Source organism: Gnatocerus cornutus, chromosome 5, assembly GCF_029298725.1.
Source record: "Gnatocerus cornutus isolate USDA-ARS CGAHR chromosome 5, icGnaCorn1.1, whole genome shotgun sequence".
Taxonomy (NCBI): domain Eukaryota; kingdom Metazoa; phylum Arthropoda; class Insecta; order Coleoptera; family Tenebrionidae; genus Gnatocerus; species Gnatocerus cornutus.
In genome coordinates this window covers 3,692,144-3,706,833 of record NC_142237.1, presented here as the reverse complement: position 1 = coordinate 3,706,833, position 14,690 = coordinate 3,692,144, and the positions used below count along the sequence as shown (strand labels likewise).

General features: G+C 31.6%; 1 protein-coding gene across 1 annotated transcript; it reads right to left on the bottom strand.

Moving 5' to 3' along the window:
* Window positions 1–7,041: 7,041 nt before the first annotated feature.
* On the bottom strand, window positions 7,042–14,254 carry LOC148173757 (uncharacterized). Its single transcript, XM_088035670.1, has 4 exons — window positions 14,133–14,254; window positions 9,343–9,417; window positions 9,210–9,284; window positions 7,042–9,122 (listed from the first exon to the last, which is right to left on the bottom strand). Exons 2-4 carry the CDS (start codon window positions 9,406–9,408, stop codon window positions 7,185–7,187), a joined length of 2,079 nt encoding a protein of 692 aa, XP_087891796.1. The 5' UTR covers window positions 9,409–9,417; window positions 14,133–14,254; the 3' UTR covers window positions 7,042–7,184.
* Window positions 14,255–14,690: the final 436 nt, after the last annotated feature.

The following is a 14,690-nucleotide window of genomic DNA, read 5'->3' as shown; positions in this document are numbered from 1 at the left end:
AGAGATTTTACCTTTTCAAGTATATTTTTCAGACTTTCCCTTGTTTTTAAAAAAGTTAAAAGTTGAAGGTACTTATTTTTTATTCAAACATACATTTTTTTAAGTTAATACACTATATGTTGAAACAATAAGTAGTTAAATATATGATATATTCTAACTCAGATTATTATGCCTAGTTTTCTTAGTCATTTTCCTATTTTCTATGCATTTTTTTCAACAAAAACCCGTATTTCTAGCATCAAAAACATCAAAAAACAACATTGAACTTTAATCGATAAAACTCTAGAAATTTAAAAAAGTACATTGATTTACAAGTCGAGCCCAGTCAAAAACACAAGTATCCAAAAATTGAAAGAATTTAAATATTTTTTCAAGGTATTTATTTATAGGTTTTGGGTTTTACAGTCTTTTCTTGAAATGAAAATTATGGTGTTAGCTTCGACATATTTGAAAGCTAATTGTCTTTATTGGTAACCTATAAAATCCACCGGTAGCAGGTAAGATTAGAGACGAGGATTATTGTGTAAAATTCGTACAATTAAAGACACAAGTGGATTCAGATTTTTTAAAAAATAGTTTTTTTGCATAATAACATTAAACGCCAATTTTGCTTTTCCTGAGTGGTTCTGGCTTAAAAAATATTAATTAGGGAAGTATTTTTATTGATTAGTGGGATGTATTATTATGAAGAGTTAACTTTTAAATCACAGAAAACAACAGAGTCTAAAAGGTCCAAAAACTCATGTGTCAGGTAAAAGGTTTGGTTAAAAAAAATTAAATGCGTTTTTCTCAAATAAAAATATTAAAATAATAAGTAATTTTAAAATTTCCCCGGCGACCAGTGAGGAAAAATTTTGGATCACATTTACGAAAATTACATTTTTCAATTAAAAAAACATTCTTCCATTACGTACTATGGGAACTGGAAATTTGGGGATTTTATACATACATTTTCCATTAATTGAAAAAAAATTACGCCCGTAAATTTTTTGTCTACTAGAACCAGAAATTTCACAAGCTCAAAACGCAGAGAAACTCAAATCCTGATATTTTAACTCATCTTTCGTCCAACACGAATTTATTGTTCCAACCGCTGGGTTTCTTAGGAAATGTGCAGGTCAAGCGACCGTTTCCATAAAGTTTATGATTCCCTCATTACCAAATCCTCGGTAATCCCTTTTGGCAGCTGTCAATCAAAGGTGTTGTTAAAGTTGCATACTTTTCAAACACGAAATTTTCGGGCAGGCTCGTAGACCCTTAAACGTTTGTGTTCGTACCTTTCTATCAACAATTCCTTGGCGACCATGTAATTTTCCGCGGTAACCGCTAAGTCGCTAATGATATTGGATGCATCTTTTTTAAGTGCCGATTTTAGGTACTGCAATTTTTGTACATCATCTAATGCAAAATTTTTATCAATTAATGACTCAAACGTATTGTAGAAGTTTTGCCATTCCGTAATTTCTCCGTTAAATTGAGGAATGTCCAATGTTGGAAGTTTAACTTGCGTACCATTTGAATTGTTTTGTGAACTATGATTTGGATTTGAAATTGTAGGCTCAAATTTAGAAATGAAGTGTTGAGAACGTCTCATTGCACTGTAGTATAAATTTTCATACATTTCGCGTGGATTTGATAAGTCCTGCTCTTGGACATTTTCTTCGCTCTCATCCGATTGAACTACCGCAGCTTTTAACGCATCTAATTCTGTTTGCACTTTATCTAATTTATCAAGAATTGGCTCAATTCGCGTCAGTCGCAATTTGAGTTCGATGACGTCTTCGTCGCTAATTACATTATTTAAAAATGACTCGAATCGTTGCAATTGATCAGTTAAAGTCGTGAATTTTGAATGCAAAGCAACAGAACGCTCGGCTTTAGGTGGCATATTAAAAGAATAACGATGTATGCAATGTCAAACAATAGATACGAATGAGCAACTATGAAACTGAAGCATGTCCGTTATGAAGGCGTGGATAGAAAAGGAAAAAGTCCACCAACCTTTGACGACGTGGTCTGTCCAATTTGCTGTGGTGGTTGTCTGATGTGGAGTTGTTGGAATTGCGGGTGATGATCCTTTGTGTAGGAATGCTGATCACTGCCGCTGAGTATCCCTGAATTGTGTGTTTTGTGGTCAACGGGGTGGTGCCTTGAAGATGCCTGCCACTGCTGCCGTTTTTTTCACGATTTATAATTTTCACTTCACTAGTTTTCTTGCTGAATCACTGAATTCGTAAATCCGGCTCGATATGGACCAATGTTGCACCCTTGAGTCCGGTTCGCAGGACCAGTGTTTGGACCTTTAGGATCCGACTCGATAGATCAATGTTTGATCGTTGAGGTGCCTTGATGTTGAAGGTATTGTTCGAAGGACCAGGGTATAAAAATACTGTTTTGGAATAACTTGTGTATTTAACCCAATGTGTACATAGGTACAATTGCGTCCAAAAATAATGCACCATCCCATTGCTTATTTCCAAACAGCATCGGAAAACATTTTGAGGGCCTCGCCAGGGCAGGTATTCAAGTCCGTTCTTGACCGTCTCAGCACATTTGGATAGTCATAAAATGGTAATTCTTCAATGTTTGCAAAAACCCTGTTCTAAAATTATTTAGATCTTATTTTGCTGTGCTGTGATGGTATAAAAGAAACGTATAAATACTGTGGTGCGTTTATGGCTGTAACTTTTCAAATAGTTTCCACCAAACTGACCGCAAGACCCTATAAACATAATCACCCTCAAGTGGTGGTCTTGTCTGATGACCAGAATTGATCCCCAATAAATTACAGCATTTTACTGGAATTAGGGAAAAAAATATTTAGAAATAAAGTTTCAGAACATACAGACAAATATAGTAGATTACTCAACGTGTGAAGTTGAGTTTTGTTTTAATCTAATGTGGACTTGTAATAATAGAGTTGACGAATGATTAAAAAAATTTAGATTATCTTAAAAGTGCAGTATAAAGTTTTTCAAATTTTGTTTAAATTAAATAAAAATATAATTGTCAATTTTGACATGTCAAATCACTTGCTCTCATTGTTTTGTAACTTTTTCATTTACTAGATAGTAGAAAACATATGTTAATTACTACTAAGAAAAATAAAAAAAAAAGAGTCTCAAACAATGACAAATAATTAAAAAAATTATAAACCCGGTTTACAGAAACAAAATTAAATCTTTGATTTTGATCAAAGTTTTTTACAAAACCATATAACGTTATTGGGGTTTTTACATCTGAAAAACTATGTTTGAAAAACTAAAACTCGAAAAAATGTATAAATTAATGCTTTAAAAATTATGAATGCTAGTTGGCCATAACTAGTATCCAAGATGTAAACAGGTGGGCAAAATCAAGAAATTGCGAAAAATCGCATTTACCAACACTAATATTGTTGCCAAATTTTTAACAGCACTAGAATTGTTAAATGTGCCTTTATACAATCTACTGCTAAAGTGATACTGTTACTCTTTACAATTTAGAATAAAATGAAATATTTAACATTATTTTAAAGTGACATAAGTAAATTGCAAGTATAATTAATTTCAATTAAATTATTGCGTTAAACCGGCCTATACTTAGTTACTTACTATTGATCAGAATTAAAAATCGATTGTTCTAAAATTTACTTTTTTAGCAATGAAAGTGAATTGTATAAAGAAAAATGAACGTTAGAATAATCAATAATTTTAAGAAATAAATTAAAATTAAAAATTACATCTTTAATTAAAATTAATATTTAATTCCATCAAATGTCAGCAACCAAACTTAAATGCGAGATTAAATTAATTGCAATCAACTCATAGTAGGAACGGGGTCATTGATTAAGAATACAAACATTGATTCCAAATTTTTTTCAATATTCCTCAAACCATGTCGATGTGTCGACTCAATCTGCATGAGTTGTCGAGTGAGTTGTAAATAAAATTTGGTTGTCTGATGCACCCCTGTACGAAAACTGACCGCTCAGATCTCAAGCAGACCAACCCAAAAGTTCTAGGGGTAAAATGTATTGTTGGGTGCATATTCTGTTCATACCATGGTGCATTATTTTTGGACGCAATTGTACCAGTGAAGTTTCTGTATCTGAGTCTCGTAACGTACTACTTCAACTCTGTACCATTTAAAAATTAAAATTTAACAATAGTGGGGGAAACCACCCCTTCTCCGGGGTTGTAGTTACAACTGTATTGCTGGTTGCAACAGTTAACTTGAGCAAGCTGCATTCGCTGCAGGATAACCAATCGACGAACACTAAGAAATAGAAGTAGCCAATAGAATGAGGGCAGATACGAAAATGCATTTCACGTATTGCTGGTTGGTGAGTCCGTCATGTTGTTAGTACATAATGTAAACTTCTTTATTATGTTTAAAGTTATTATTCTTTATTATGTTTTGAAATTTCCCAATGTAACCTAGTGTATGCACAAAAGACCTTAGCTGATCCCACCGCCTAACAAAAGCGAAAAAATTGTTTAAACCCACAAGGCGAGATTACAACCCTCTGACGGTTGATGGAGGCAAACTTGATATGGGAGATTTATCAGTGAATTTTTCTCTATTTTTTGGGTCTAATGCCATTGGGGTACATTTTCGACTTTTCACATTTTTAGAGGGTGAATTAAAATGGGGCGAGATTACAACCCTCTGACGGCTGGTGGAGACAAACTTGATATGGGAGATTTATCAGTGAATTTTTCTCTATTTTTTGAGTCTAATGCCATTGGGGTACATTTTCGACTTTTCACATTTTTAGAGGGTGAATTAAAATGGGGCGAGATTACAACCCTCTGACGGCTGGTGGAGACAAACTTGATATGGGGGATTTATCACTGAATTTTTCTCTATTTTTTGGGTCTAATGCCATTGGGGTACATTTTCGACTTTTCACATTTTTAGAGGGTGAATTAAAATGGGGCGAGATTACAACCCTCTGACGGCTGGTGGAGACAAACTTGATATGGGGGATTTATCAGTGAATTTTTCTCTATTTTTTGGGTCTAATGCCATTGGGGTACATTTTCGACTTTTCACATTTTTAGAGGGTGAATTAAAATGGGGCGAGATTACAACCCTCTGACGGCTGGTGGAGACAAACTTGATATGGGAGATTTATCAGTGAATTTTTCTCTATTTTTTGGGTCTAATGCCATTGGGGTACATTTTCGATTTTTTACATTTTTACAGGGTGAATTTAAACGGGGCGAGATTACAACCCTCTGACGGTTGGTGGAGACAAACTTGATATGGGAGATTTATCAGTGAATTTTTCTCTATTTTTTGGGTCTAATGCCGTTGGGGTACATTTTCGATTTTTTACATTTTTACAGGGTGAATTAAAACGGGGCGAGATTACAACCCTCTGACGGCTGGTGGAGACAAACTTGATATGGGAGATTTATCAGTGAATTTTTCTCTATTTTTTGGGTCTAATGCCGTTGGGGTACATTTTCGATTTTTTACATTTTTACAGGGTGAATTTAAACGGGGCGAGATTACAACCCTCTGACGGTTGGTGGAGACAAACTTGATATGGGAGATTTATCAGTGAATTTTTCTCTATTTTTTGGGTCTAATGCCGTTGGGGTACATTTTCGATTTTTTACATTTTTACAGGGTGAATTAAAACGGGGCGAGATTACAACCCTCTGACGGCTGGTGGAGACAAACTTGATATGGGAGATTTATCAGTGAATTTTTCTCTATTTTTTGAGATGACTGCGACCGGGGTAGATGCTGGATTTTTACGATAACGGTGATGAAAAAGACGACATTTCAACCCTCTTTGATTATCCCTTTTCTGTATATTTTACACCAAAGTATTGATTGTCACAATGGGAGGTTATTATTCCAAAGTCAAATTGCCATAAATTTGAAAGAAAAGTAGCGAAAACATGAAAATACCCACGAAATTCCAATATTTGTCTGGTCTACTGTAAAAAAAGCCGAATGCACGTTGTGTTGCCTATGTTACGGCGCAACCAAAAAGCCAATCCCAAGCTAACTTCAACGACATAGTTTTGGATATCAGAAGGGGAAGTAAGAAAAATTTTAAAAGAGAATTTAGGTTGTTTTTGTTATATCACAATTAAATTTTGTTACAATATATGTAGTATAGTATAAAAAGTTAGAGACAAAATTTTAAACCACGGCCATTTAAACATTCACATTTCATGTGCATCAAAAGTTCAGTCTGCTCTGGATTGCCACTTTCCAGCCATTTCAAAATTTCGCTTACACTTTCGGAAAGATTCTTTCAAATCCGCCAAAGTTTTACAGCATTCCTTCACAAACATCTTTATGCTGTCTCAAGATTTCAACAAACATCCACAACTATTTTGAGAATTGATGTGAATTCAAATTGGAGCAAACGAAATAAGAATATTTCTGTATATTTGGCGTGACATTTTTAATTATGTATTATTATAATAAGTGAAATAACTGATAAATAAAATAATTGACTAGTTCTTTGAAATTTGTCAGATTAGTGACATCTGAAAACTCTAACCTTAAAAATGGCATGGTTACACTAGGAAAACAGTGGAACTAAAACGTTGGTTTCACAGTCGAAAAGTTACTAAAGTCACGTGAGTTAGTTCCGTATAATGAAAATACATACATATATCTACATATTACATGCATGTTTCATAGTGTCATAGTTACTAATCAACAAACGACAGGGTTCTTGCCTAGTTACTTACTACTATGGGAGTAGAAAAAATAAATTATTATTACACCAAAGTAACGACACGAACGTAAAATTAGTTTGTTTGCTTTATAATTATATAATTTGTTTTTGTAACACAACTACTAACTAAAATTGATTTTCTTATTTTGTGATATTAAAAAGGTACAGATTTTCTTATCTTACTTTGTTGTAATTAAGAGAATTGTTTATATTTAGTTATAATTTTCATTGAACATATAAATAATAGTTTGTTTTTTTTTCAACTTATTTTCTTACCATATCAAATATTATGTACCAACTAACATAAAGTCGTAAGTCCCGGTTTAATGAAATATTAAAAAATACTCAAGTAGAAATGTATAATTTAATCAAAGATTAAGGGCAAAAAAATGAGATTATTTTCCATTACAATTTACAGATTCTCAAACTACCTTAAAATCAGCGAAATGCACATAAAATAAAACAGGGTACATAACTAACAGAGAGAATGATTTTAACATTCATAGCTATCCTCTACAATTGTTTCTACGTTTGGTTCATCTTGCAGTGTTTTTTTCTCAAAATTTTCTAAATACCTGATGCTAACTTTACGATCATCAGAGAGATGAAGACCAATTAAAATTTTCTTTAAACCCTTTCTTTCATTTCCTTCAAATTCAAATGCTTCATAGTATTTTTTCCGTAGACACTGTTTTAGGGCCTTCTTTGCAGAATCTTGTTTATGCCGCTTTAGTTCAATTATAATTACTGCACATTTTGAAATAATAATTAAATCAAGCTTGGGTGAGCATCCCTTTTTGATTGCAAATTCTGAAAAGCAATCCAACTTCCCACAACTAGAAATTAAAATCCAAAGGTCACAGTGAAAGTGAAAATGAGCTTTTGGTAATTCTCGGTCGGTATACAAATTTTCCACAGATTTTTTAAACGCAACATATTTCATAGGTTCATGCTTCTCTCCACTTCCTAAAGACATTAATGCATTCACAAATGACTTTTGTTGTTCTACAGTAAACAGGTTAGTTTTAAATTCTACCAAAGCATCCTGAAGTTTGTCTGTAAATACTTGTTTCAATTCTAGATTCGGAATTTGTAATGTCCAATTCCCATCATTCTTGTCAATAACGTTAAAGTACCCACATTCTGTGAGGAACTGAAGAGCTAAGTCTACCTGCACTAGTTCGATACAATTCAAAATTGATTCACATAATGATTTCAGATTATAAATATCGTTCAACTCTATAGTTTTTGTTTTGATGGAAATTTTCTCATTGTCTCTAACGGCAGGAAACACCTTCTCCCGCATTTTTTCGAATTTAAATAGTTGGCAGATATATTTGGTTCCAACCGATTCAACCCAATAACTTTTTCGTACGAGATTCGGTAAATAATTGGCAATAGACACAGGATTAGAAATAGTTGTATCTTTGTCTCCCACTACAGTGTAATTGTTGTACCACATAGCAATTTCATCAAGAGCTTTTTCTCTTTGACTTTCTTCTTTGACACAGTTGTTAACTAAAGCGTTTACTTCTTCCCTAGTAAATCCAAAGTATTTATAATAACCATAATCATTGTCCAAGAATGTTCTACGTTTCACATTGTTAGCTCCTAATGAAATCATACCACCTAATGCAGTGACAGAAAAAATTATTACTCGTTGAACAAATTGTGCTGATATCTCATCTTTACATAAAAGACGCATTAGTTCTCGTATGAAAAACATAATCTGTTGGTCTGATGAGTTTTCTCTAAATAACATATTCATAAAAGGTGCGTCGAACTCGTCAATCAATATAATAATGTTCTTATGGGTTTGTTTTGTTTGATAGTGGACCGACAATACCTCGATCAAATATTTAAAAGCCCTTTTTATGTATGATTGTGCTGTGTTACGATCTATTGCCTCTTTCCAATGATCATCATCATCGGCATATTTCAAATGGCGCAAGAAACGTTCAATATCCAGTCTTCCCATATTGTTACTTGACCAGCTGAATTTTTCACCATCTTCGTGAATTAAACATGTTTTATATTTTCTAAACTGCTCCATTATCATATCTCTAAGACTCTCCAAAAATTCGCTATATGACGTTACTGTTAATTGTGCAAAATCAAGAAAAATTACTGGATGCTGTCCGCAATGCTTGCGAAAAAGTCTTTTACTTTCACAATCATGATTCTCTATGCATTCTTCAGTGCATTTGTAAATTCTGAGATCCTGGAAAAGTTTATATTTCTCCAACTTTTGTTGTTCACTGCTGACAATTTCAAAAAACTTCTCCAGCTGTTTGCAAGCCATAGTCTTGCCAAATCTGGGCGGCGCAGTGAGAAGTATTCTACGTGCATCCTTCATAACGCATTTAATAAACATAGACTTGTCCACAAAAGTCGATGACCAACGAAGAACTTCAAAAACCAAGTCAGGATCCTGAAAAGACATAACAAATTGTAATTTCCATGAATTCCTATTTGAACATAAAACAAATTGTACATTTGTTCGAAGCAAGTTACTTACGTATTCACTTTCATTTGAGCCTCCGCAAGTGTCCAAAGATGTTACATCATCCAGTAAATTTAATCCAAGTAATTCCTATAACAAAAGTGTAATACCATGTTACCGTGTGATACAATAATATGTCTGGTCTTACTTGGTCTGAATAGACAGGTTTACTTTCGACTTTTCTGCGCTTTGATGAGGATGAGGAGCCCTCCATCAGATCTACCTGAAAAAAATTTTATATTCAACGAATTTTTTTATCTGTAATCTGTATGAGTAAAAAAATATTAACAAAGTTCCGTTCAAAATGATTTAAAAAGATTCAAAAAAAATTTTTTACAATAAATAAAAAAATGACCAATACTAAAGAGAACAAAATTGTAGCAGAATATTATACACCATTAAAAACAAGACAACCATCTGAACTCCCAACAATTTAAAAACAGTTACAAATCTTTTACCCAAGATAAAAAAATAAATATACCAAAAAATATCAATGAAGTAACTCAAATAAGAAATCGTAATTTTGCCATTGAATATCTCAATTCGACTGTAAATAAAAAACTAACAAAGACAGAATTTTGCAAATCTAAAAATATTTCTAGAAATTCCCTAAATATGGGACTAAATTCAGTTGGAATTAAGATTGCATGTAAAACGAGAACAAAAGAGAACAAATCGGAACAATTGGGAACAAAAGAGAGAAAAAATAAAATAAAAAATAAAAAAATATTCGATAATGTAGAACATAAAGCAGGTAGTCGTAAAAATATAAGTTTAGATGAAGAAGCACATAAATTAATTAGTAAATCTTTAGAAACTTTTCAATCATAAATGGACAAACTAGTTTCATACATTCCCAACGATGAGAAAGAAAAATGGAAAAAAGATTTAAAACCTATTATTACTGAAATAGACAGATTAGAAGATGGAGCAAAAATAGTCGGTTTCAAACAAGAAGTAGTAGATAAATATATTGCAAGAAAAACAGCTAATTTATTCCTTGAACAATTAATTATGACAGACTGTGAACTAGAATCTGCTAATAATAAAATCGATGAATTGGAATATAAATTAGACAACTACAATAATTATGATCCTAAGAAATTAGCAGAATTAAGAAACAAAACAGTAGTAATACCATCAAACATCGATGATGTAAAGAAAAGAACTCTCAAAATATTTGAAAGACATACTAAAAATATGAGAGCAATAAATGAAAAAACTCAAAAATTGTAAATTAAATGGAAAGTACTGTATTCAAGAATTTAAATATATTCAATGAAGAATATCCAAAATTCAGAAAAAAGTCTTATTCAACAAGTTAATAAATTAAAAATTATTATTTTTATTCTTGCGTTTATTATCGTAATTGTTATTATTGTTTTCTTAATTTATTACTTCAACGCTAATAAAAAATAGTTCAACAGTGTCCATGAACGTACCTATGATGATACTAATACGTGTCCATAAGCTAATGTATCTGTAGAATTAGGTAAAAGATATCTTTTATCATCTTTCCAACTTGGAGACTTTTTCTTTACTTCTTCAGTAAAAATATCATGTTTATGACTCCTAATCACTCTCTGTCTATGGAAGTATTCAGTTTGATTGAATAAGCAATTTTTGTAATCTTCAAAACTTATTTCTTTCTTCAATACTGCTTTCTTGATACCTTTTAATTTTTTTGAAACACACGTTTCAGTTCTGTAACTGTACATTTTTGACCTTAAACCTATGTATTCTAATATCTTAATACCATTCAATTCATCTTTGAATTTCCCTATTACTTTCTTATTTTTATCAGAATATAATGGATGGTCCTTTGGATAATCAGATGTATCAAAATAGTCGGGTTTGTTTTTCATAAATTCATAGAAATCAGCCATTTTAATCTCATATATGAAACTGTCGGTATCTCCATAAAGTTTTATTTTTTCATTAAATTCTTTTTTAATTACATTGTAATGGAAGTTATACATTAATAATTTCGATAAATCTAATACGGCTTGCCCAATGTAAATTGGTTTATTAAACAATACTTTGGTTTTATATTTGTGAACTGCTGCCAGGTGTTTGCTAAATATAGTTCTGTGTTCAAAATTAGGTTTGTTTATCGCTTTTTGTAATTTTTCTTCATCACAATATAATTTAATATTTTGTTGGTTTCTAACAGATTGCATAGACTTACCATATGGTGCATTAACCATTAGTTTCCAGAAATCTTTTTCAAAATCATTTTTCGCCTTCTGTCTTTGTTCAGTATTAAATTTTACATTATACCTCTGTGAACCTTTGTTATTCTAATACCTAAACTTTTGTAAAGTTTTAATGTTTTGTAATGAATTATATAATTTTTCTTATCATAGAAATGACAAAGTAGTTTTTCTACTTTTCCGCCCGGGGGAATTCTATTTTCCGGAGCCAAAGGCAAGTCATTGAATTTGTTATGAATAGCCAAGTCTACAGGGAATGCTAAATCAACTTCTAAAACATAACCGGTATCACTATCTGATAACAGTATACCATCAACATTTTTAATTTCATCACAAGTCAACCATTTAAAGTTTTTTTCTGGTAATCTCTGAGATAAAGCCCATCCATATAGATTATTAGCATCTATATAGATAATCTGAGTATTTTCATCTGCCTGCGAATACCTGTTACTACACTGTGAAATACCTCCTCTAATTCCGTTTTCAAAAAACAAATACATTTCATAATCAGTTAATAATTCCAACTTCACTGAAGTATATTTGAGCATACAGTCCCAAGCTAACCCCGGAGTTGTATAATACCAAACAGGATCCAGTCCATAACTCTTTTCTAAACATAAATCTCTAAAATTTTCAAATACATCAGTTAATAGCAAAACATCTAGTTTTAAGTATAAATCATGCCATTCACCCAAGTTTTCAATTTTAAAATATTTCCATACTTTCACTGCATGTTTGAATTCTTCTTGAGAAATTCCTTCTTTTGTGAGCGAAGAATAAAATTTATCTATTGATGGAAGTTTTGTTTCAGAAAATTCCTTTTCTAATTATCTTGCTTTTTTCTTTCCTAAATAACACATCTAATTCATGATTTGAAAAGTATTTAATTATTTCTCTCAACTGACTTGATTCCAGATTAGATGACAAATTGTCTAGGCTACTTGCTAAAAATCTAAATGAATCGATAAATCTCAGTTCGATATATCCATTATCATCCATTCTTAAAATTTTACTGAAAGAAATATATTTCTCTTCGTTATTAGGTATTAATTTCAATTGACTTTTATCTTCTCCTAGATTTTTTATAAACAAATGACAATCGTAAGCGCTTAAATTATGAAACAAAATTGGAATAAACAATGGTTGTCTATATTTCAAATTGCATTTTCTACAAGCAGCTCCTCTATATTTTCCAGTGTAGTGATCATGATCTCTTACTTTTGGGTTTTCTATAGAAAAAAGATAACAAATTTTTGTTTTTTTATATTCTTCTAGTTCGATATCTTTTATGGGTTTATTTTCTTTTAATAACTTGTATATTGTTCTGGCATATTCAGTTATTCTTTTTATAAAACATTTATCACTTTCCTCTCCTCTGTAAATTTCCAATGGGTTACCAATATTATTATAGCACTCTTAATGTATAATCCATAACCACAGGGAATATGAAATTGTGTTTTATGAGTATATGATGATTCAGGATTTGGTTCGCATGTATGAATAGGTTTCAGAATAGATTCAAAATCAGAATAAATTACATACGGATGTCTTAACATTCTTTGAATATTTTTAAATTTTAATATATTATCTTCAGGCATGTTCGGAACACATGGTTCATTACTAAAGCACACATTTTGATGTTTCTTTAAAGCATCTTCAGTTCTAGCGGAGTAGTTTAAACATCTTCTACAGAAATGTTTTTTGTTTCTATTTACTTCCAACTGATCATTCAACAATCGACTCAAATTCTTGATACAACAATAATGATTTTTGTCTTTATTTCCAAAGTATAGTAAGTCGATATTCATTTCATATATTTGCTTATTATTATGATACAAAGGATAAAATATTTGTTCTTCGTAACTAAACACGGTAACATTAATTTTATTATAAGATAATAAAGATATATAATAAGAAAGCATGGCAAACATAAAAATTTGAATTGGAGCATTTGAAAAACCATAATTTAAAACTGAGAGATTTATTATACATGGGATTGGTATATGAAGCGTAGTAATTATTTTGAAACAGCTATAACACAGGAAGATAAATATAATCACTCAGTAACTGACAGTGTTGCCAACCGTGGGAATTTTTTTGGCTTATTTAGCTGAATTTCATACAAAATATATTCGTTTAAAGATGATTTTCAATAAAAAATTCCCACGGTTGACAACACTGTCAGTAATTTAAAATAAATTAAATGATTGTCATTAATAATACTATTATTTGTTGTAATATTGGGTTACACGAGAGAGATAAAGGACGCGATTTTAAGAATTTTTCAAAAGATAACGAAATTACATGTGAAGAAATAGAGTAGATGGAATGAATGAATATACAGGGTGTTCAAAAAATAGCGGACCAACTGATAAGAACGTCAAACTCTAAGACGCTGTGAATTGGAAATGCTGTTTAAAATTTTTATTTGAAGCTTTGTAAGGGAGCAAAATAACTTTAAATATTGCGAAAAACGGCAACAGTGTTCAATTCTTTCGGTAATTATTAGGAGTATAATTTTGAGACCAGAGCAACACTTTGGTAGTTACAATTATTAATAAATCATGTAATTGGTTACTATGGTTTGCAATTAATTTTGATAACACTTGACCAGTAAAAGTCACAAAGCAGATCAAGAACCATTTGTTCTCTTCTTGGTGTGCGAATAGTCCTGGGTCCTCCATGATCCTGATAAATTTGGTTCCAATCGGCCCGTCTCACGTACCTGTTGATAAACTCGTTGAAAAGTATTCTTGGAGGGAATTTGCCAGTTAGGAAATTCACAAGCCTTACTGCCCCTTACTGCTTCTCGACTGTTTCCATCACGTGTCGGTATATTCAGCAAAATTATACATCATTAGAGAAATAAATTCCTCTAGTTTGTGACACCTAAAAAATGTTTGACTTTTCTAAAAAAATGGTCATTGTCGGGCACTAGGCAACAATTAATTACTGAATTCTTGAAGTGAAATGTTGCCAGATTCATTTTGCGCTTTTGAGCTTAATTTTAAAAGTGCAAAATAACGTTTTGCATCAACATTTAAGGCATTTAAGGCATTTAGGTATGTAAATATCACCCAAAACATGAACTCTAGTAGAATTTTGTAAACCTTGAGTTCATTATACGGAAAAATTTGTGCCATAATTAGCGCCCCTTTAAGTGGCTGTAGATTTCCAACGAAGCACTTAATAATTGAAAAAACTTAATTTAGCTACTAGTTATTATCTGAAGATTCACGCAGTGAATAGTTGGTCCGCCATTTTTTGAACACCCTGTATACAA

Coding starts and splice junctions, on each gene's coding strand:
- LOC148173757 (XM_088035670.1), bottom strand. CDS start 9,408: ATGGAGGGCTCCTCATCCTCATCAAAGCGCAGAAAAGTCGAAAGTAAA. Junction 9,285..9,342: donor AACCTGTCTATTCAGACCAA/GTAAGACCAGAC, acceptor CTTTTGTTATAG/GAATTACTTGGATTAAATTT. Junction 9,123..9,209: donor GCTCAAATGAAAGTGAATAC/GTAAGTAACTTG, acceptor ATGTCTTTTCAG/GATCCTGACTTGGTTTTTGA.